The sequence below is a fragment of the Neolamprologus brichardi genome, chromosome 10 (assembly GCF_056152115.1).
Source record: "Neolamprologus brichardi isolate AB-2024 chromosome 10, ASM5615211v1, whole genome shotgun sequence".
Taxonomy (NCBI): domain Eukaryota; kingdom Metazoa; phylum Chordata; class Actinopteri; order Cichliformes; family Cichlidae; genus Neolamprologus; species Neolamprologus brichardi.
The window spans coordinates 1,867,819-1,892,534 of NC_142113.1; the positions used below are offsets into that span (position 1 = coordinate 1,867,819).

The 24,716-nt window shown below is 42.9% G+C and overlaps 1 protein-coding gene across 8 annotated transcripts in view; it reads left to right on the forward strand.

The window, feature by feature from the left end:
* auts2a (activator of transcription and developmental regulator AUTS2 a) overlaps positions 1-24,716 on the forward strand; it is a 381,738-nt gene that overhangs the window by 153,736 nt on the left and 203,286 nt on the right. For all 8 annotated transcript variants that reach the window (XM_087847034.1, XM_087847036.1, XM_087847038.1 and 5 more), the window contains one exon: positions 16,982-17,083. In XM_087847034.1, the coding sequence (XP_087703160.1) occupies positions 16,982-17,083 (102 nt within the window). The remainder of the gene's footprint in view (positions 1-16,981; positions 17,084-24,716) is intronic.

Consider the following 24,716-nt stretch of genomic DNA (forward strand, 5'->3'; position numbering starts at 1 on the left):
TTTTGTAGCATCAGAACAGCACCGTATGTTTTTGCATGACGCGTGAGTTATTCCTCGTCTCTGAAATCCTGATTATTTCAATCACAATCATGTTGTTAGACCTCGCCGTCGTTGCCCTTGGCTTTTTGCGCTGTCCCATTACCAGCCCGTTAAAGCAGCCAGAGCAGATGTTTACTAGCAGACGTCTCACGAGCCAGGAAAACTCAGGCTGCTATTAATATGGCGATACTATAGCGCTGTCTTGTTTTATGACTCGATGACGACAGGTGTGCATTTCAGGAAGGTAGCTAAATGAGGACGTTTACAGCATGGATTAGTGATAACAGTGCTGGCCTCAGGCAAGCGCACCGGGTCAGCCAAATAGAAAATGTATATCCTGCCATCAGATTTTACAACCTCCTTCAATCCCCAAATAGCAGCACAGATGGAGCTGAATGCACGTAAGGTGAGACGCCATCATCCCTGTTGGTTCACACCACAGTGGTGAGTTTGGCATCACTTCCTGCCCACTAAATGGCAACATCGGCTGCTCTGCAGAGAGGAGCGCGTGACTCCGTGACCTTGAATCCAAACTACTCGTTTCTTAGATGCGGTTCGAGAGTTCTGCAGATATGTGCATATGGTTAGATTAGACAAATGGTAATCATATATGTGATATTAGACAGAAAAGAAAACAGATAAAGGAACGCATCAGCTCTAAATGGGGAAAAAACCTGATGCTCGATGGTGACATGGATTGGGAAATGTGTGAGGAATGAAAGGATGGAAACGATCGACCTACAGACACCCTGAAGGTCAAAGTGAAAAAGCACCTGGCAGGCTGCGTTACTTTACTGAAATTTCATTGCAGCAGTTTAAAATGTACTGAGAGGTTTGTATGCCTAACAGCACAGGGGGCAACAGATGGTGTCCTGGCATCTCCTCCCAGGACCAGAACATCGCTGAGCTCCTGGAGAGTCTAAGGTGGACTGAAACATCCTATCAGAGGTGATCTGTTGGTCAGCTGAGGGCTAGTCAATGGTATTGATTCCTTCATCCTCCAGGAACGGCCTACGTACACTCACCACAGTAGCCAAGGCATCAGGAACCAGGAGGAACCCAGGCTGTACCACACCAGCGTAGGGTGTGACAGTGGGTGCCGTTGCCTAGGCTGTAGGAGTCTGTGGATACGCCTCCCCAGGTCATCGCTGAACCACAATGCTAAACAGTGTTACAGGCAGCATGATGTTCTCCACGGCTTCTCCAGACCCTTTCACGTTGGTCACACGTGTTCAGGGCGAACCTGCTCTCAGCTGTGCGCCAGTGCTGCCAAATCTGGGATTTTATGGAAAATGACACTCAGGCCCTCATGAACTCTATTCAGGGCTCTGGCAGTGCTCATCCTCTTTTTCCTACCACAGAAAAGCAGATGCTGGTCGTGCAGATGGGTTAAGGACCTTCTATGGTGCTGTCCAGCTTTCCTCGAGTAACTTCCTCCAGCCTTGTAAGACTGGCTGTGGCACATATTGATGCGTCTTAGCCCAAAAGTTGGACTGAATTAGGGTTGGGGAAAGTTTCCAACCGACATTTGTCAGTCCAGTAATCGACAATGAGCGATATATTTGCGCCGGCACAGACTTTTTGATGGGCGGGGCAATGTAATCATGCCCCGCCCATGATTACATTGCATGCATGACTGATTTGCGCGTTTACAACACAGAGGAAGTCCAAACATGGACCAACTAATTTCCCCCAAAATTATGGCTGTGGCGTTAACATGTTAATCATCACAATTAATGTGATTAAATTCAAGGATTTCAGGGATCGTGACTCAGTCAGCTCCAGATGGGTTACTTGTTTATCGCGTTAGTCAGGATGACGGCGCGTTAACGCTGACAGCACTAAATTCAATTCAATTTTCAATTCAATTTTATTTATATAGCGCCAAATCACAACAAATGTCGCCTCAAGGCGCTTCATAGATACAGAGAAAAGCCCAACAATCATATGACCCCCTATGAGCAAGCACTTTGGCGACAGTGGGAAGGAAAAACTCCCTTTTAACAGGAAGAAACCTCCGGCAGAACCAGGCTCAGGGAGGGGCGGGGCCATCTGCTGCGACCGGTTGGGGTGAGAGAAGGAAGACAGGATAAAGACATGCTGTGGAAGAGAGACAGAGATTAATAACAGATACGATTCAATACAGAGAGGTCTGTTAATACATAGTGAGTGAGAAAGGTGACTGGAAAGGAAAAACTCAATGCATCATGGGAATCCCCCGGCAGCCTACATCTATTGCAGCATAACTAAGGGAGGATTCAGGGTCACCTGGTCCAGCCCTAACTATATGCTTTAGCAAAAAGGAAAGTTTTAAGCCTAATCTTAAAAGTAGAGATAGTGTCTGTCTCCCGAATCCAAACTGGAAGCTGGTTCCACAGAAGAGGGGCCTGAAAACTGAAGGCTCTCCCTCCCATTCTACTTTTAAATACTCTAGGAACAACAAGTAGGCCTGCAGAGCGAGAGCGAAGTGCTCTAATAGGGTGATATGGTACTACAAGGTCATTAAGATAAGATGGGGCCTGATTATTTAAGACCTTGTATGTGAGGAGCAGGATTTTGAATTCAATTCTGGATTTAACAGGAAGCCAATGAAGGGAAGCCAAAACAGGAGAAATATGCTCTCTCTTTCTAGTCCCTGTCAGTACTCTTGCTGCAGCATTTTGGATTAACTGAAGGCTTTTCAGTGAGTTTTTTGGACATCCTGATAATAATGAATTGCAGTAGTCCAGCCTGGAAGTAATAAATGCATGAACTAGTTTTTCAGCGTCACTCTGAGACAGGATATTTCTAATTTTAGAGATGTTGCGCAAATGGAAGAACGCAGTCTTACATATTTGTTTAATATGTGCGTTGAAGGACATATCCTGGTCAAAAATGACTCCAAGGTTCCTCACAGTGTTACTGGAGGCCAAGGTAATGCCATCCAGAGTAAGAATCTGGTTAGATACCAAATTTCTAAGCTTTTCAGCGCCGAGTACAATGACCTCAGTTTTATCTGAGTTGAGAAGCAGAAAGTTAGTGGCCATCCAAGTCTTTATGTCTTTAAGACATTCCTGCAGTTTAACTAATTGGTGTGTGTTATCTGGCTTCATGGACAGATAGAGCTGGGTGTCATCTGCATAGCAGTGAAAATGTATGCTATGTCTTCTAATGATGCTGCCTAGGGGAAGCATGTATAATGTAAACAGAATTGGTCCTAGCACTGAACCCTGTGGAACTCCATAATTAACCTCAGTGTGTGAAGAGGACTCTCCATTTACATGCACAAATTGGAGTCTATTAGATAGATATGATACAAACCACTGCAGTGCAATACCTGTAATACCTACAGCATGTTCTAATCGCTCTAACAGGATATTATGGTCAACAGTATCGAATGCTGCACTAAGGTCAAGAAGGACAAGCACAGAGATGAGTCCACTGTCAGAGGCCATAAGAAGATCATTTGTAACCTTCACTAAAGCTGTTTCTGTGCTGTGATGAGCTCTGAAACCCGACTGAAACTCTTCAAATAAACCATTCCTCTGCAGATGATCTGTTAGCTGTTTGACAACTACTCTTTCAAGGATTTTTGATATGAAAGGAAGGTTGGAGATTGGCCTATAATTAGCTAAGACTGCTGGGTCTAGAGATGGCTTTTTGAGTAAAGGTTTAACTGCAGCCACCTTGAAGGCCTGTGGTACATAGCCGATTATTAGAGATAGGTTGATCATATATAAGATCGAAGAATTAATCAATGGCAGAACTTCTTTGAGCAGTTTTGTAGGAATGGGGTCTAAAAGACACGTTGATGGTTTGGAGGAAGTAATTATTGACGTTAACTCAGAAAGATCGATTGGAAAAAAAGAGTCTAACTTAACATCAATGGAACTACAAGTAGCTGTAGATAATATTATATCTGTGGGATGATTATTGGTAATTTTTTCTCTAATGATAAAAATTTTATTTGTGAAGAAGTTCATGAAGTCATCACTAGTTAACGTTAAAGGGATGGTTGGCTCAAAAGAGCTCTGGCTTTTTGTCAGCCTGGCTACAGTGCTGAAGAGAAACCTGGGGTTGTTCTTATTTTCTTCAATCAGTGACGAATAGTAAGCTGTTCTGGCTTTGCGGAGGGCTTTCTTATAAAGCAACAAACTATTTCTCCAGGCTAAATGATGATCCTCTAAATTTGTGACACGCCATTTCCTCTCCAGATTACGAGTCGTCTGCTTGAGGGTACGTGTTTGAGAATTATACCACGGGGTCATGTACTTCTGATTAGAGACCTTAGTTTTCACTGGAGCTACAGTATCCAGAGTCGTACGTAGTGAGGAGGTGAAATTATTAACAAGATAATCGACCTCTGTTGGGGTAGCGTTCAGATAGCTGCTCTGCTCTGTGTTGGTACAGGGCATTGACGATGATAACAGTGGCTGGATTATATTCTTAAACTTAGTTACAGCGCTTTCAGAAAGACATCTACTTTGATAAAGTCCACTCTCCACTGCTGCGTAATCAATTATTGTAAATGTAAATTTTATCAAGAAATGATCAGACAGGAGAGGGTTTTCAGGAAACACTGTTAAATGTTCAGTTTCTATGCCATATGTTAAAACCAGATCTAGAGTGTGATTAAAGTGGTGGGTGGGTTCTTTTACATTTTGAGAGAAACCAATTGAGTCTAACAACAGATTAAATGCCATGTTGAGGCTGTCATTTTTAGCATCAACATGGATGTTAAAATCACCCACAATAATTATTTTATCTGAGCTCAGAACTAAATCAGATATAAAGTCTGAGAAATCAGACAGAAACTCTGTGTAAGGCCCAGGTGGACGATAGATGATAACAAGTAAGACTGGTTTCTGAGTTTCACAGCTGGGGTGGACAATGTTAAGCATCAGGCTTTCAAATGAATTAAAAGTCTGTCTTGGTCTTTCATTAATTAATAGACTGGTGTGAAAAATTGCTGCCACACCGCCCCCTCGACCTGTGCTTCGAGATTTCTGGTAGTTAGAATGACTCGGGGGTGTTGATTCATTTAAGCTAACATAATCATCCTGCTGCAACCAGGTTTCTGTAAGGCAGAGTAAATCAATTTGTTGATCATTTATTAAGTCATGTACTAACAGAGACTTGGAAGAGAGAGACCTAATATTTAATAATCCACATTTCACTGTTTTACTCTTTGGTTCAGATGTGGATACTGTATTGTTCTTTCTTTGTAAATGTTTAAGTTGTTTGTTGCTGGTTTTTAGTTTGTTTTTTGTCTTTTTGGAAGCAGACACAGTCTCTATGGAGATGGGTTTTTGGGGGGGTAGCAGGAGGAGAGAAGCTGCAGAGAGGCGTGTAAGACTGCAACTCTGCTTCCTGGTCCCAACTCTGGATAGTCATGTTTTGAGGGGTTTAATAAATTTGTCCATATTTCTAGAAATGAGAGCTGCTCCATCCAAAGTGGGATGGATGCCATCTCTCCTAACAAGACCAGGTTTCCTCCAGAAGGTTTGCCAATTATCTATGAAGCCCACATCGTTTCTGGGACACCACTCAGACAGCCAGCAATTTAAGGAGAACATGCGGCTAAACATGTCACTCCTGGTCTGATTGGGGAGGGGACCAGAGAAAACTACAGAGTCCGACATTGTTTTGGCAAAGTTGCACACCGATTCAATATTGATTTTAGTGACCTCCGATTGGCGTAACCGGGTGTCATTACTGCCGACGTGAATTATGATTTTATTGAATTTACGTTTACCCTTAGCCAGCAGTTTTAAATTTCCTTCAATGTCGCCTGCTCTGGCCCCTGGAAGACAATTGACTATGGTTGCCGGTGTCTCTAGCTTCACATGTCTGAGAACAGAATCACCAATTACCAGAGTTTGACCCCCAGCGGGTGTGTCGCCGAGTGGGGAAAAACGGTTAGACACATGAACGGGTTGGTGGTGTACCTGGGGCTTCTGTTTAGGACTACGCTTCCTCCTCACCGTTACCCAGCCTTTCCCCAGCTGCTTGGGGTCTGCCGGGGAACAGCTAGCGGGGCCTACGCTATCTTCGGCTGCACCAGCTACAGGGGCCTGGCTAGCTAAGGGTGAGTGCAAGGTGCGAAGCCGAGTCTCCAGATCAGTAATCCTGGCCTCCAGAGCTGCAAATATGCTACATTTGTTACAGATATCATTACCGCTAAAGGAGGCCGAGGAGTAACTAAACATCTGACACAATGAGCAAGAAAGTGCAGAAGGGACAGGTGAAGTAGCCATGGTGCTAACGGGTCGGCTACGAGCTAAGCTAGCGAAACAGTACAGAGACAGTGAGTGACAGTGAGTGAATACTTTGGCTATAAATTAGGTAGTGAGTACACAGAAAGTGTGCTTCGGATGAAGCACGTGAAGATTATACTGTGAAAAAAAAAGAATGTATTTAGAAGTTGTTAATTAAACTGCTAAGCAAATAAGCTACTCAGAAACACCACTGTGTTTGAGCAGGAACAGGAAGTGATACTATACCACAGAGCGAGCGAACACCAAGTGACAGCGCCACCGACAGGAGCAGTCAAGGCAAGTTACCACTACAGAAGACAGCTACTAAACAAATATAAAGTCGCCAATTTGGGATTTCTTTGGCTTTAAACCAAAGCGGTAAACCTGAGGATGTAACCAGAGCGGTGTGCGCTTGTGCAGACGTGTAGTGCGAGCTAACTTGCACGAGCATGCACGTGTCCACCGTCTGGCTGAGTTTGCTAGGCTATCTGCTTCTGCAGCTCCATCATCAAGCATTTGTGCGCACTCTGAGGAGGGGGCATGTGCTCGGGATGGACCAGGGTGCTGTTGGCTGCTTCTATTAGCTCCATCATTATTAGCAAACCTGCTCACGGGGAAATAAATAAATAAATGGCCTCAGCCTGTCGTTGATACTCGATATATTCGTCCAGTCGTCCAACCTGAGACTGAGTAACGATTCCTGTTTGGGAGGTTGTCTCATTGTTGCCTGTTGTTAGTTTCATTAACTGACCAGATCAATATCCCACAGGTTTCATTGGCTTGATGTTGTTCTCTGACCTCATTGGATCTACAGTCATAAAGGCATCGTGACCGAACTGGGATCTTTCCTGGACTTACTAAATTCAAATAAATGTTTTTTAGAGTCGAATGTTTTTTAATTGATCATTATTATATAAGCAGTGTTGGTTAAGTTACTTGAAAAAAGTAATCAGTAACTAATTACTGATTACTTCCCCCCAAAAGTAATCCCATTACTTTACTGATTACTTATTTTCAAAAGTAATTAATTACTTAGTTACCTTTTTAAAAACACGATTTACAACCTGAATAGGTGATAAAGTGATAGATCTTTCAGCCCAATTCTACTTTTTCTACATAATCATCATGCAAAATGTAATCAAATGGAAAAGTCTCTTTTTAAAACTTGTTTTATTAGTTTTAATCTTTTAACTTTATGCATCAAGTAAAAATTTAATTATCTGCAACATTCTCTGACTGGAAGAAATTTGTTTAATATTTAAACCTATTTTCTGCACATTCCAGCACATAAATAAAATATTTTGTGTGTTTACACTCAGTCTTTCAAATAGATGCAAGTAAAACACAGCAGAAAATAAATAAAGTCAAAGACTAGCGGTCCTGTTGCTCTATTTTCACCTGTAAAGCAGGAGTGGGGTAGGCGGAGGGTTACCCTGGTGCAGGTGTGCAGCGGTCAGTGGAAGAATCCGCGAGTTTCTCTGTGAGTTTCCCATTACGTCGTAGCTACTCGGTGCTTGTTTGGAAGTTTAGGGGTTTTTTCGCTGTAAAAAGAAGTTTTCTTCCCACACACAACGGACACTAATGTTTTTGTCACTTTTTATGGAATCAAACTCAAAGTAAGGTCAGTACTTCCACGCTTTAAACGCTGCACGCTCATACTCTCTCTGCACTCGATATATGATCCATTGTTGATCTGCACACAGCTGTTGTCACGAACGTCGCACTCGCTTACGTCACTGTCATGAGACATTCTCACAAAAAATCACGGTTTTAGTAACGCAGTAACGCAGCGTTCCTACGGGAAAGTAACGGTAATCTAATTACCGTTTTTGCAATAGTAATCCCTTACTTTACTCGTTACTTGAAAAAAGTAATCGGATTACAGTAACGCGTTACTGCCCATCTCTGTTTATAAGTAGCTATATTCATTGTATTACTTTCCATCCAGTCGTTGTTGCCACCTTGTGGCAGAGCGCGGTGAAGCAGCTCTGGTCTTGTTTCTCAGTTGCAGGCAGGCGCTGTGTAGTGCGAGGTCATTTTGCAAATGTTTCTGCTGGATGCTTCCTTCTAAAAGGTTCTGCTTTTTCGTAACAGTGTCTGTCACGAAGAGCACTCTCCGACTATTCCTGTAACATAAAAAAGCCCTCTTACCCTAAACTAGAAGCATTTGTCTATCATATTACCAGCACACATGAGCCTCACACAAGGCTTGACCCAGTGTTAAGTGTCTGCGCTAAATTTCATTGCCTCCATCTACTGGAAGGCCTGCCAATATACTGGCAGTGAATTCCTTGAGGAAAATAAATGGCAATAAAAAAGAGAAATGATAGCCCCTGCAAGCTGATAGGAGAGGGCTTTTTCTCTGCTGTCTTTTTTCCATACCACTCTTTATTGAGGCTGGCCAGCTCGGGGAGCTGCGATTTGGCACACTGGCTGTGGCTTTAGTTGGATGGGAGTTGAAAAGCCAATATTGAAGCAGCACATATTGAAGAGCTGGGGGAATCATGTTAATAATTGCATGCAAATTTCTTTGAGCGGTCATATGTTGATAGGCACTCAACTCTGCAGCTAGACGTCAGATACTTCCCAGCTCTCCGGTGCATCCTTGGATGGAATATCCTCTTATTATTTAGCATATACGTATTATATTGTTAGCTTAGCGTGCTCGCTGTCTGCTGTACGCGGGAAGTGTCGGGGCTCGGGGAATTGAGGTGCGTAAAGTGGGCAGGCAGGTTATTTTACCGCCACGTTGGGCTACTATAACAAGATGTTCAGATATGATCCGAGAGAGCAGAGGTCTCTCGCTGCTCTTATAGTCTCCACCACAACCGCCCACACACAGTTTTTCTCCACCTGTTCAGTTCATTATTAAATCTGGGAATTGTCCCTATAACTCAATCCACCAGACTACAGCATTATATGACCATTTGTGAGAAGGGTGATTGCGACGCAGGGCAGAGGATGGATGTTAAAAGCATATTGATTTGTCTGTAATGTCGTCATAGATCGGAGATTTATGGCAATATATAAATGCAGCCGCGAGCTCTCGTATCCTCCGACCTGCGGTGGAGGAAATGGACTCCTTAGTATGACTGATGAGATCAACGCCGTGCTCTCAACTGCGTTTACCCCCCTCCACTTCACCCCTCTAACACACATCCCTTTCCCCACTCCTCCTCCTCCTCTCAGGATGTTCTTACCCCGCGGCTGATGTGACTCGTCCTCAGTGGCTCCATATCTTTGCTCCGGCTTCACATTCCTGCACAGAGGCTAGAAAAGCCTCCTCTGTGGCCTGAGATCGGTTTGAGTGGGTGTCACTGATCTTTCCTCAGCAAGTAAAATGATGTCTGACAAGGTCGTCAGAGATCACTGCCACACAATGATGCTGGAAGATTGAAAGGAAATAGGGCTTCTTTCGTGGTTGCGTACCTTGATGCTAACAAATTACTGCATTCGCCGACTGGGAGTGACAGCCATGGGCGAGCGGCAGGCTTCAGGGGTTTTGATGATGTGACGCCCGTGCTTAAAGATAAAACCTGAAATTAAAGCTTTATCATCCAGCTGTACGTGTCAACCTTTAGCCACACATGGAGCTAGCGGTAAACAAATCTGGGGCAATGGAAGCCGAGCACTGATGCCCAGTGACAGGCTGTAAAGCAAGGGTGGCAGAAAGGGTTATGGCTGATGTGGGCGCCAGGCGGGGCTGCTGTCTGTGGCAGTTAAAGCAGCTGAGCCTCAGAGCCGAGCGCAGGGTCGGAGCCAGGCCACGCCGGTGGGCCGGCCTCCACAGCTGACGTAGGAGCCCCAATGAACGCCCAGCTGTTATTTTCACATAAGTCTTGTCAGATAAACCCAGCTGTGAGTTAAAGAGACCCAGCAGTTTCCAACTGCTGCTGTCGACCGACCCAAGGTGGTTTTACTAGATGGGCTCAGTGTGAGGCTGATGTGACGCACAGGCCGGTCGGGGCATAATTAGCCATGCTTAATGCGGTTTAACGTTTAGAAATGGTGCATCCTCAGGCTGCAGTCACGTCGAGAGGAATTTCTTCAAGTTGTTCATGTTAACTGCTGAGTCGTGAAGCTCCCAGCCCTTTAATAGCCTCGGTATATAGACCTCTGAAGGTAGCATAAAGGAGATATTCAAAGAGTAGTCAGTGCGAACCGAGGGGATTTGACAGTGCTGCAGGAAATAGACAATTTATTATCAGCAACAGAGCCCAGGTAGTGGATTATCTATAAAACATTCATGGTTCTCCCTCAGTGGCAAGGAGCCATAAAACTTCCCAAATGAGGGACTTGTTAATTTACTTGTTAAAGCAAATTAAAAATTTATAAGCGCTTTTAGGTAAATGAGATCCTCTTTCATTGCTGCCCTAGTGGGATTCTCCCTGCCAGATCCTGCGAGGACAGGTTAGCTGTTGTGAAAGCCGCAGAAGAACAATAAAAGCCGTTAAATTGTTCCAGGTTTTATTACCGCCGAGCTCTCCAGCTGCTGTTGTGCGTAACTAAGGGAAACCAGGAGCTGATGGCTGCAGAATCCCACTGAGGCCAGTAGAAAACCGAGCACAGCGCTCCGGCTATTTTTCTTTTTTGTGGCATAAGAGCTGGGGGTGGGGGGCGGAGTCGGCGGGGCAGGTCAGCTGTGTATGGGTCTGTTTAAAAAGGCCTTTGTGGTTAGAAATGTTAGCAGGCCTACTTTTGTGCTTGATTGCATTGAGTCTGTAGTGCAGCCCTTGAGAATAGGTCAATACACTTGTAAAATTCCACTATGGCGATGGTGAGCACTTTTCAGTAAGTGAGAAAATAATTGACTCCACATGTTCAAGACGGTGTTGTAATAGCTGCTTTAGTGTTCGTTTCAGGGTAACCGTGTTAAATGAGGTGTTTCAGCCTTACGCAGAGAATCTGCATCACTTTCGTTCAGCGCTGTAACCTCACTGTCGGCTTTGGGACCTTCAGTATTGATTTGGTCTGTTGTGTTTGAGATTTGCATCATCGAGACAAAAATCGTTGTTTTCAGCGGGCAGCTCAACATAAGCAGAGCTCGTTTTATTATTTATCTATTTGACACAAATTATGAAGAAGGAGGTCTTAGTCGCAGAGATCAGGACTTAGGATCAGTGTTGCCAACTTAGCAACTTTGTCGCTATATTTAGCGAGTTTTCAGACCCCCTAGCGACTTTTTTTCTAAAAAAAGTCGCTAAAAAAGACGTGAAAGCGCATATGGCTTTTACTCTCAACAAGCAGCGGGTGCTGTAACGCAGTCAGTTCTTCTTTTACTCTTATGCTGTTTTGTGGATCACAAGGTTTAAAACTACTTATAAACACACACACAAAGTAACTCCACCAGAGTGCCTATTTCGGGTCACTTTTGCCGGTCCAAGCCCGGATAAAGGAGCAGGGTTGGAATTGTGACATTAAAAAACAATAATTGCTAAAAGAAATTTAATTTGTAGTTCTAAATAAACTCTAAATGCATTTAGGACGTTTTTTACTCACTTTATGTCTCGTCCACGATGTTATTTCTCTCTCCAACAACGTAGGTTACAATTACATTAGCATGACCAATTATGCAAATTAGGTGATGACGTCATTTAGCGACTTCTAGGACAACCAATAGCGATTTTCCTTACTGAGGAGTTGGCAACACTGCTTAGGATTGTCAGGGCTGTTGAGGTGCGGTTCAAACTTTTCACAACTGTCGGTTTTATTAATTCAACACTCGGAAATTTAAATTGCACTAATTCTGTCACAGTTAGCTTGGTGGTAAAAGAACTGTCAAGCTAACTAGTGAGTCATGAGTACCTTGAGGAACCTTAACCAGGTTTGTTCATTTAACACACACTAATCGGGGAGGGTGAACATGAAGGTGAAAAGAATCAAGATAAAAAGACAGCGTGTTAGTAAAACTAAATACAGAGACGGAGGACTACCAACAGGAAACAACTAAACAGTAGGGGTGGGGGAAAAATGGATACTGTGTAGCATGGTGATATTTTGTTTGCTAATAATGTATGGATACAGGGACAGCAGAAATCGATATTTTGTTACAAAAAGGATTTTGTGCTCTGACTTCAGAGCATGTTGATCCTTTTTCTGAGCAAGAATCTAGAAATATGAGAATAATCAACAATAACAAAACTCAGCCTACAATAATAATTCAAACTAATGTTGATGAATACCAGTAAAGTCACACTTATATATCAGATCATTCTGAACACAAACTGATCTTCACTGGTTTGTCATATTTGGAGCTGTTAGTTTAACATTTTATTAAGTAATTGATTCAATTGTGGTACAAAGGTTTGTGTAGTGATATTTTGTTTGTCTTTATAAATGAATGCTTCATGGTGCGGTTTAGATATATTTGGCTACGTTCACTCTGCAGGTCTTGATGCTCAATTCTGATTTTTTAATCAAATCCGATTTTTTTGTCTGCTCGTTCACACTACAAATAAAATGCGACAGCAAACGCGCTCTAGTGTGAACGCTCAAAGCGGCCGCATGCGCAAAAGAAGACGTCACACACAACGCGCTCTGTTTAGACCCAGAGCAACAGTATTGTTTGACTGATGGTCTTAATATAAAGACTTCAGACTTCACGTTTCCCAATTTTTGCTTTAAGTTATTTTGTTATTTACATAATAATGTAAATAACCTAATAATGATCCTTATTGCTGTTTTAGAGGAGCGCTGCTTCAAAGGATAGCTGCAGATTTCTGTCAGAATCTGCAGATTATACAGAACAAATAAAATGTTCACGTTTCTCCAACGTTGTCTTCCCAACAGTTTCACCGGATGGCCAGGAAGCGTTCACGATGTCTTCTCCGGCGCTGATAATTGGCGTCTGTCTTGTGTCAGTGACGTAAAAGACGGATTTAATGCGACATGACCATCAAACAGCAGCTTTCTAAAACATCAGATATGTATCGGATTCAGTACCACATACGAAAGTGACCCAGATCGGATTTGAAAATATCGGATTTGTGCCGTTCACACTGTCACACCATGATCGGATAGATGGGTCGCAGAGGGTCAAAAAAATCGGATTTGATGCGCTTTCGCCTGCAGTGTGAACGTAGCCTTAGAATCGGTGCCAGTGCTACTGTAGCATCATCACACACTGATACATCAAATTAAAACTTGATGACAAATCGTGCCTGTTTTAAACTTTCACTTGTCCGTGTGCAAAACTCAGACATGAACGACTCTGTAATTATTCAGTCACCAGTGAACAGATAAGGTGTGGCTTTAATAATTGAAATAGCTCCTTAAGTAGAAACACCATTACATTTGAATTTCTTTCTGTTTATGTAGCAAACATCAAATAATATATCATAACCTGCAGGCTGAACCACGCTGAGTTATTGCTGATTGAAAACAGTTGTTGATTCTCTCCTCCAGTAAATCCAGTCTGGTAAAAGAGACGAGGATGAAAAAACTTCATCCCGCTAACACAGAACAGATTGGAGGAAAACAAGTCCTCACTGGGTGGAAATTAATGGCAGATGCACTTACTAGTAGTTTAAATGTTTCATTAGATGCTAATGTCTTGCTGTGTCTTTAATTGTTGTGAAATTAGCCTCTGGAATATTAATACCATCTGTTTGTGATCTTCCTGCAGGGCCACTTCTAAAACCCAGACTGAGCAGATACAGTGAGGTCATTAAATACATGCGTCCATATGCCTCAACCTGCGTCTTAATTAATGCCTTTTGTTACTGCGTGTCGGTACGGCACACCTGACTGGGTGTGTGCGTGTAGGTCGCATTAAATGCAGCGTAGCACACCGGTCTTCATTGCAGAACGCTTAAAAGTGACGCTAACTTTAAAAGCCAATAAACTGAATAGAAAATGACTTGAAAGCTGTAACAAGTGGGAGTGATCAGATCCACACAGACTGGGTCACAGAGACAGCCTCACACACACACACACACACACACACACACACACACACACACACACACACACACACAGGCTTCCCATTTAGATTTATCATCAGACAGCAGGTCATTAAATTTCAGCCTCACTGTTTGATGGCACTGACCACCACTATTCCCTCCATTTGCTTAAGACATCCATTAATCACACCATAAAAAGAAATGAATCCATCATCAGAAGCTCAAAGAGGGGAGCGCAGATGGAAAAAACACAATTCTCTGAAGTAATTTAAGGGAGCTCAGGGGGAAATTAAAGGGAACAAGCTGAGGGATACGTTTTCAAATAGCTGTGTAATCAGGACCTGAGCTAGTAATAGCCCTGAAAGATGAGACGCTTTTTTTAATGTCTTTATTAGATATGTTCTGCAGACATTACGCACAGTTAAATTTGTGTAAGATTTCTGATTTCATGGAGTACTTTGTCTCTGACGAGCCAGAATACAGATGGTGCGATTATGTGGAGCCTTATATGGACTCTGCAGCAAAGATGATTGATAAAAGACAAATCAGCACTACTGTGTGTGTGTGTGTGTGTGTTAGGGCTGAAACAAACGATTATTTTGATAGTCGACTAGTCACCGATTATTTTTGCGATTAGTCGACTAATCAGATCATCATCCATTGGACGTAAAACGTACAGCTTATTGCACCAGCAGCATCTGCTCTTATATAACTATCATTAGCTTACAGCTTTAAGTGTTTAAGGTATGTGCTAACTAAAAATAAAGATAGTTTGTTAAATTTTAATGAAATTTGCAGATTGTTTCGGTGAAGTTTAATAAACTCCTTGCTATCTAAAATATAACAGGACACCGGAGTAAATTCTCAGCATCTCACACTTCTGATAATCAGCTGTCTGCTTGACGTTTATTCAGCTGTGTAAAAACTATAACTTTAATCTCAGCCAAACCGATTTACTCAGGAACAAATAAAAGACTAAAAAAGCCAAACAATAACATTTTTAAGTTATCTAAGTGACTTATATATCATGTTTAACCTGAGTAGCGAAAGACGGCGGTGGGTTTGAAAACGATTTGCCGGGAGTCCGGTGTTCTCACGGCTCTAGTTAGCCTAGCCCCCGGCTAGCTATCGAGCTAGTGGCTAACAGACGTCTCCGAAAACGTCGGAGCGCTTTTGAAAATATGTGGTGTCTTGATAAACTGAGCAGATATTTGAGGTTTACACAGCTACATTCTCGCCTGAAAATATGTTAAACGTTTATTTTGTGACCCAGAAAGAATAATAAGAGTAATATTAAAACTAACTAGCTGCCGCCATTGTTGGAAACTGAGCTGGGCTGCGCTATGAATTCTGGGACACAGCTTCTTCTTCTTCGGGGTTTAACGGCAGCTGGCATCCTTGTACATGCAGTGCTGCCATCTTCTGTTTCAGTCCGTTATTACACTCTTAAATCCTACTACTTATTCCTGCGTCTTTTGTGATCTTACAAAGCTTCAAACGACGCGTCGACTATTAAATCAGTCGTCGACGATTTTGATAGTCGACTAATCGTGGCAGCCCTAATGTGTGTGTGTGTGTGTGTGTGTGTGTTGTCAGCAGGGATGTTACAGGTCAATGTGTTTTGATGAAGGAGCTGTGGTCTGGGGCATAAACAACGCCCTTTTTTCAAGGATCAGTTCCCCGACCAGGCTCGATGAGATATTATTCTCCTTTTCTCTGCACAAACACGTCGACTCCCCTCAGAGTCAGTGGCATTTCCAGAAAAACGAGAGAAAATGCGCCCTGTGCTTTGTGAGAATAGAATGTAATTAGCGCTATCACGGTGCAGGGCACCGCTTTGCATGCGCGTGAGCACGGGCCGACATATAGACTCATCCTTACGGCCCATCAGGCATTCCCAGCGCTGAGACTCTTATCACGTTCAGCACTCTGGTGAATCCACTTGCCTCCTACCCATCATGCAATTCTCCTAAGGAACAGGATTCTTTTCACACAGCTAATGGCTACCAGAAAAGGAACATTTTCATTTTAATTACGCGTTCAGCTCGAGGGTTCTTTCGGTATTCCCACACCTCGTGCCCTTTCATCGTGCTAAACGATGGCCGATCCTGAAAGGAGAGTTTTAAAAAAGAGCACACACTATTTCTATGTCAGCTCCAATCCCTGTACAGTATGTGGGGCACGGCTCTCTGCTTTTCCCATTAGGTGGCAGAACAACTATTTACAAGCCAGCTTTTTATTGGCTTTGAAAGGAAACCTGCGGCATCTGTCTCGTCTCGGAGAAGTAGCCCGGACAACAGTCGCAGGCTCGAGCAGGGAATGTAGACCCCACCTTCTCCCACTGAGCTTTGTCTCCCAAGAGTCTTTTATTGTTCTCCAGATTTTGAAGGATTCGCACGCTCGCAGCCACGTTGTCCTCTTTATTCTTGTCGTTTTGCTGCATCTTGAACAGAGTGTCTAGAGGATGACACTTGCTGAGCTCCTGCTGCCTCAGCATGTGGTGTCTGCTCGGGAAGGACGGTGGCTCCATTTGAAGGTTCTGGAGGGGTCTTTGTCCCTGTTCTCTGTTTCGTGGGCTGAGAGGAGTTTCATACTGTGAGATCAGATGGCGTCTATCTTTGGCAAGTGGAGTGATGGCTACCGAGCGGGCTCAGAAACATGACAGATTTACAGAGACAGCACTGCAGCTCCTGCCAGTTCTCACATATTTCTGCACCAGTTTCTGAGGGATGCCGATCCGTGCGCGGCTCTAAAGTGCACGTTAACACTCTGTGTTTAACCCTTGTTCTCTTTGTGTTTTTGCAGCTGAAGCCAGGGCAGAACAACTGCAAGGACAGCGACAGTGAGAGTGTAAGCGAAGAGTCCAAGCCTTCCTTCAGGAGCAGCTCCAGAGACAGACTGACAGACGTAAGAGCACCAAACGGACACACCTGCTGCTCGCCGGCTGTCACAGCTGTTTTTGTAGAGTGCAACATATTTCCTGCATATATGCAGATGGTCATTTAATTACAAGCACATATTAAAAAGGCATTTACCTTGAGCTGTAAAGCTACGATCTACCAGCCTTACAAAATGTTTGTGGTTCTGATAATATTTCTGTTTAAACAGATTAAACACAGCAGAAACTGTTTAAACGCTTACGTGTAAAATGAAAGCTGTGCCTGCAGTTTCACTTTATTTCATTACACTTGCACTTTCAAAGAACTGCACTGTATTACTGCAAAGCCAGTTCATGTTGCAATAGCAGCAGTGTTACAGTTGAAATTTATATTGCAATGAACCAGCATTTTTCACCCAAACTAAAGGTAATTTATTGGGTTTGACTGATCCAGGCTGGACCCCAGAAAAGCTCTTTGTGGTTCTTCTTAACCCTTTAAAACCGGTCAGAACAGCACGCTCCGTTTTGCGCAACTATTTTTAAATCCCGGTAGCTCTGCAACCACGTGAGCTAGCGCAATAATTTTTTTTGCATATGAAACCGGAGGAGTTGTACTTACATCTTATGCCATCAGCTTGTCCTCGGTCACAGTTTCCTTCCACATATAGCTTTGCAAAAACTGCATAAAAAGCACTTGCAGCAACAAAAACATAATATTCCAGAAACACGCTTTGCCGATCCGATCAGCTGTTTGTAAAACTTCCTACGTCCATCAGCGCGAACTTTCACATGTCCGCCATGACCTGCCTGAAACCAGAAGTGACGTCATTTTCGCGGAAATGTAGTTTTTTACCATCAGGGCCTCATGAGCCTATACTGGTGTTTTTAAAAGTTATGTTTGACTTTATGACTTTCTGTGTGGTTTCTGGGATGCTTAGGACTCATATTGCACTGCTGGAAATAGTTTATTTTGATGCATATGCTGCTTTTTTGCAAATTTGCACTATAATATTTATTTTCGTTTTTCCTACAGTATATAAAAATTGGTGTATTTCAAAAATAAAACTATGAAGACACTGAAAATAAATTTCCTGTGGTGGGAAACTATTTTGTGCAACTTTTTTGTATTTACAGTTTTGAGGGATAAGCCTCTTAAATTTCTCTAACTAGAAATATATGTTAAAAAACAAAAACGATTTTACATTTTTTTGTAGTTTATTGCACTTTTGTGCAATTTATGTAATTACTATGCACTTAATGCAGACATATTATTAAAATCTGGGCTGTAATGGTTGTATTGATGTATAGCAACTTGAAATGCTCCCAAAAATGGCTCCACAACATGTAAACATATAATATAAGCTCTGGCAGACTTGGTTCTATGGTAGGTCTTAAAGGGTTAAGCACCCAAGTCCAGTCTCTGTTTGCATTCTGCTGTGAAACAAACACACTAACTCTGACATGTTCTTGATGTCTAATGCACCACAAACGCTCCATATTCATCGTGTGCGAGCTGAAGGCAAGTATAACCTGACAAAAGGACGAGCAGCCGCGTGTCCCTTCGTCCTGCGACATATTCCGAGATGTAAAGCGAGCGGACTCGTGGGACCTCGCTGCCGCACACCCACCCCTGCTCTTTGATTTGTGTGCAGCATCTACAGCAAAGCGATCAGATATGTGGCCATAATTAAAGCTGTCAGTAGGGAGGCGAGCTCGTCTTTGAGAAAGACACGGCCGAACGACTGAAGCAAAACTGATTCTGCGTGTAGCTTTACAGTGCTTGACTGGGCATGAAATGAAATAAGTAATTTGATGTTGACAACAGGAATTGAAATGATATCTGCTGATTTCTGTCTGCACTTTAGTGACAGTGCTGCAGAGTGATGGGACTCACTTAAACAATGGAGGTTTTAAATCTGCTCACCTGAGATCCAACGGCCGACACGTAAAAAGTATGGCAGCTTTGCTGTGACCTCTAATGACCTCGTGCTACACCACAGGTTTGAAACAAGAACGTAGAATAAAAGTTTAGTTCATATGTAAGTTCTGATTTAATCATGTTTCCTGTTTCACACAGAATGCTATGAATCAGTTTCTCATGGTATCGTGTTATTGTTCAGTATCATGAAGAAAAAAGTTGATGTCACTGCAGATTTGCAGGAATCTGGGTAACGCTTTATAATGCAGCCTGCAACTCAGGCTGTTATTCCTCTGTAATTAGATGGAATTTCAACACAATTAGTTTGAAATGACAATGTAATTATATAATATATAATATATATATATATAAATATATATATATATAAATATATTGGGGGTTTTTTCATATATAAATATATATATATATATATATATATATATATATTTATATATATATATATATATATATATATATTTATATATATATATATATATATATATATATATATATATATATAAATATATATATAAATATATATATATATATACACAACGCATTCTAAAACAAAGACCCCCCCCCCCTCCCCCCCGTCCCACGCAGATCAACACAACCATCAAACATATTAGAGGAATATAACAGTAACAGAAGTACATTTAAACAGGCAATACCTCCAGACTAGCAAAATAAGAGATAAAGGGTTGCCACTTGTGAAAAAATTTGGCTGTGCAACCTCTCAACGTATATTTAATTTTTTCAAGTTTTAAAAAAAACATGACATCTTTAAGCCACCGGGAAACAGTAGGATACTTAACAGACTTCCAATGCAACAATATTAGACGTCTGGCTAATAGGGATGTGAAGGCTATAATATCCTTTTGTGTGGACTCAAGTGTAAGTGAGCGAACAGGAATCCCAAATACAGCAATCAGAGGACAAGGACGAAGAGTTACCCCAAGAACAGTTGACATAATAGCAAAATACTGTCCAGAAACCTTGTAGCTCAGGACACAGAAAAAACATGTGGCTAAGGTGACAAGGAGAACCATGGCATTTATCACATTTGTTTTCCACTTCTGGATACAATTCAGAAAGTCTAGACTTAGAGAAATGCACCCTGTGTATGACCTTAAATTGAATAAGTCCAAGACGAGCACAGGAGGTGGAAGATCGTACCCTCGCTATAGCCTGTTCCCAAGACTCCTCATGTACTCGAACTCCTAGTTCAACAGGTCAGGTTTTTACAGGAAACAGAGAAATAATTAAACTGTAACTGAATGTAATTAACGTGATGTTGTGTCTAATTTCACGGTAATTTTTCAGAAAAACAATATTGCACCATAAATATGTAAACATACGTGGCTCAGGCCGTATTATAGAGTGGAATAATCTGTCCTTTTTACATAGTTGTTCAAAGTGTAGTATGCTGACGTCCATGATGGACGTTCTTTTATTTTACAGTGTAACTGTGATAACGACTGTTCCTCACTAACTTACAATAAAAAGTAAATCAAACTATGCCGGCCTGTGTGATCTCATAATGACTGAGCCGAACTTCTTTCATTATCGCTGTTTAAACATCACTTTCAAAGGAGCGCACAAAACCGAGACGTTAGGACAGATTACGCTGTTCCATAATATGCCCCCCCCACAAAGATTGTCAGAGGGGGAAATATTTTTTGTTTTTCTGCAATCTTTACTAAAAGATTATGTACTACTTGAAAGTACTTATGCGATCCTTCATTTCAGTCTGCAATAAACTTTATCGTGCAGTACAGTCATTTTTCCTGATTCGTTACCTCCTTATTCTAGTTTACCTCCATTTAAGTATTTGTATGGAAACATAATCATCTTGTAATTTCAAATAAATGATGGAGATTCCATTCAATGAGTCATAAATCGCTGTTCCCAGTACGATCTGTCTCTGGGTAAACACTTTCCTCCATTCAGACTCCATCCCTGCGATGATGTGCACTGCACACTGTGTTAAGGTCCACCTTTGTTTTTCAGCGACTTCTAAGAGCCATTGAGTTTAATTAAATTGCATTTAGATATATGAAATAAGCCCTCGAAGTAAATATCATGAGAGGTGTTAGCATATGTGTGCATTTTATTGGGACTAAATTAAAAATGATGTTCCCAGTTTGTTTGTCGTTGCATCTTCTCCGTGTGCTTTGCTGCAGCGCTGCTTCATCACAGCAGACTGAGCGTGTCCCAGATGATGTGCTGAAAGACCCCCACGTCACCTTAGTCCAGACCTTCCCAAAGTGTGGGGCCCACCCGCAGAGCCATTGCGGGGGGGGGGGGGGGGACAAAACGCTTGGACACTGCTAGCACTGTGCGCCCACAGAAAGGCAAAGCAGGAGATGAAGCATCGCTGAATATGTTTCCAAAGACTAGAAAATATGGTGAAGCAAATCTTCCCTTTGGCTTCACCTGCACAAGTGCCGAGGTCAGTGGGGGTGGCTGTAGCTCAGGAGGTAGAGCAGGTCACCTACTGATCGGTAGGTTGGTGGTTCGATCCTTGGCTCCTCCAGTCTGCATGTCAAATATCCTTGGGCAAGATACTGACCCCAAGTTGCTCTCCGATGCGTCCATCAGAGTATGAATGTGTGTGAATGTAGTTAAATATAGCACTAAGTATAGATAAAGTGCTTGTAAGAATGGGTGTGATTGGGTGAATGAATTAGTTGTGTAAAGCGCTTTGAGTGCTCAGACAGAGTAGAAAAGCGCTGTATAAGAACAAGTCCATTTACCATTAAGGTCTCCCTGCAGGATTGGTTTTCCCTTCGTCAGGAGCAGCGCTGGGCTGTTTAAATCACGGAGAAACAGGATCCCACAGCTGTTTATGTTTTTAAACCCATTTTGCACAGAGAGGCATTTTTTGAAAAATGTATTGACAGCAATGTTGAATATTATTACACATGAAAAAACAACTACACGTAAAATAATCACACAGTGACGCCTCTGCCTTTGTAAATGGAGGGACAGTAACTGCGTAAAACCTGCAGACAGTCAGATTAACAGTATTTTGTCTCTATCATCCTGCAATTCATCTCATGTAAACAATAACGTGGCCACAGCGTGACGTGAAAAAGGCACTCATCTTTGACGTTGTGTGACGAACGAAAAATCTCAGTTTTCGGTGATTCGAAACGCCGTTTACGTGGACAAAACAGCTGCGTGTTCAAAAATACCCGTGTAGGTGCAGACGCAGTTATTTTCTTACTACCTGTAATTTATTGCTGTTTACTTTTATTTGCTTAATTGTTTACTAAATGTTTGAGGTGTGAAAGAAACTGCAATGGAGCAAAATATGGGTGGTTGGAGGATGTGTTTGTGTGTGTACGCGCGCGAGGGGGGGGGGCACGCGAACATTTTTCTCGTAAAACAAAGGGGGGGCCTAGCAAAAAAAGTTTGGGGACCACTGCCTTAGTCGGTCACACCTCCTGTCCCCACATGCTTCTTCAGACTTGTTGCCATAGCGACATTATTTGAGTCGGTCAGTTGCAGAAAGATTTAAAAAGGTAAATTTACTTGTTAATGTTATTAAAAGTTCCTAGTGAAGCTACCTGCCTGCAGCTCGCTCCGTGTGTCTACAGAAGTCGGTGCATGTGCACCGCACACTGGCTCTGGACTGCTCGTGCCGTCCTGCTGCACAGAGGCTCCATTGCAACGTGAAAACAAAGACAAAGCATCTAAGTCACTCATTAGTATCAGGGAGCAGTGTGAGACACGAGCTAGCTTTGACCCCAACTGTTCATTAGACCAACAGCTCGCTAATGATATTTGCTGTAGCACTCCCTTCCCCTCACGAAGGGACTTCGCTCCGATGAAGCAGATGAACCGAGTTTGCCGACCTGGCGCTGGCTGGCAGGGAGACGGAGGCCAGAGGAGGTCAGGCCTGGCAGCCTTTACTCTCCCGCTCGCCTTCCCTCCTCACTCCATCCTGCCAGCTCATTAAGGCCTACAAATGGCACATCAGCTCGGCCGTGTTTGCCTCAGCCCCAAACCCCAGCTAAATTGGCAGGCTTAGCTGCGTTTGCTCTGAAGCTCCGGGTTCCCTTTTGGGTTCGTTTGAAGCCGACATGGCAACTAACCCCCGCATCCCCCACCGCACCCCACCCCTTCAGTCTGGGTGGCAGGCATTCAGGCAGGCAGCAGTCCTGAGCAGAGGGAGTTTGCTGGATCGGGGAGGGCAGGGAGCTCTGGATGAATCACTCCCGTTTAGTCTCTGCGGCAAGGGGTGAAATGCCATCATTACCCGGCTGCCTATCAAATAAATTGGCAATTACGGGCCTGGGATTGCGAGTAAACAGCATGTTACTCCATTTTTTCCCCACCCAAGGCTCTTGATGAGAGGCGGGTGCAGTAGAGAGGAGTTGCGCAGTACTGGGTCAGAGCCCGCCAGTCAGCATTAGCCAGCTTGATGAGAGACACAAGAGGGAGACTGTAATGAATGCACCCCGATATTTCAGCCAGCCAAGCTTCCTGTTGTGCACATCAGCTGCATTTCTCAGTGAATTCTGTCACATTGTAACAGAGCAGTGCACTCCAGCCCTGTGTTGTTGTCATATAGGGCAGTGATTTGTGTATGTTGTAACATACACCATTAGCTCCATTGCAGTGAAATTCATTGCAGTCAGTTTTTCTGACTGAAATGAAAATGTGAAAAATTGCGGGTTCTCAAACCCCGGCCCGTCTCCGACTTGAACGTTTTCTTTAAGTGAGCTCTTTGAAAGTTGTTTTTAATGAAACATCTGGAAGTGATATTGTTAAAAGTCGAGCACACAGTCTCCCCGAGCTTTTGAAGCGGTTTCAGTCCAAACATAGCTGAAGTCTCTCTTACAGCTAGTAAAACTGAACTCCGTTATTACTGGCTCTCCGACGAAAGTGCGGCGTCCTGTTTGGAATCCCGCATGCATGTGGCGAAACCATTTCAAACGCTCAAATTGCAGCTTTTGGAAGCCGATCGATGTCATAAAGCGTGCTTGTTGTTGTAAAGATCACTATGATGATTAGATTTGCTGCACCGTGTTTCGTCCTTGACCCTGCAGCGAGGCCTTTTCCCTTTGAGCTCGCTGACCAAGTTGACTGCTTATGTAATGCGAGCGGACCGGTCTGTCCGTCCCACCTCCTCAGTACATTCTCCAATTATTTCCTGACACTCTGATGTAAATGAGGTCACAGTCCCCCTACATGTCCAGATATGCTGGCCAATTTGCTCCAACACAGAACTTGTAATTGCTTGCATCAATTATCTGTCTCTCTGTCTGCCGCTCGATAATTTGAAATGTTTCTTATTAGAGACAAGCATTTAGATATGGAAGTTGGAATGTTGTACCTATAATTAGCTCATTATCCTGGGATCGTACTCTGAGGCTTCGGCGTGTGCATGGTGATGCTGTGAAATGCAGTGCAGGCACCTTTTCGACTCTTTAAAGACAGACACTGTGTTTCCTGTAATCCAGATTGTGAAGAACAGCAGCAGAATAGATGTAGCGGTACTTTGGGCGCCGATAGGAAAACACACTCGTCACATTTATGTGGACAAAAAGAAAATATTTCAGGACTTTTTAACCCTTTAAGACCTACCATAGAACCAAGTCTGCCAGAGCTTATATTATATTTTTACATGCTGTGGAGCCATTTTTGGGAGCATTTCAAGTTGCTATACATCAATACAACCATTACAGCCTAAATTTTAATAATATGTCTGCATTAAGTGCATAGTAATTACAAAA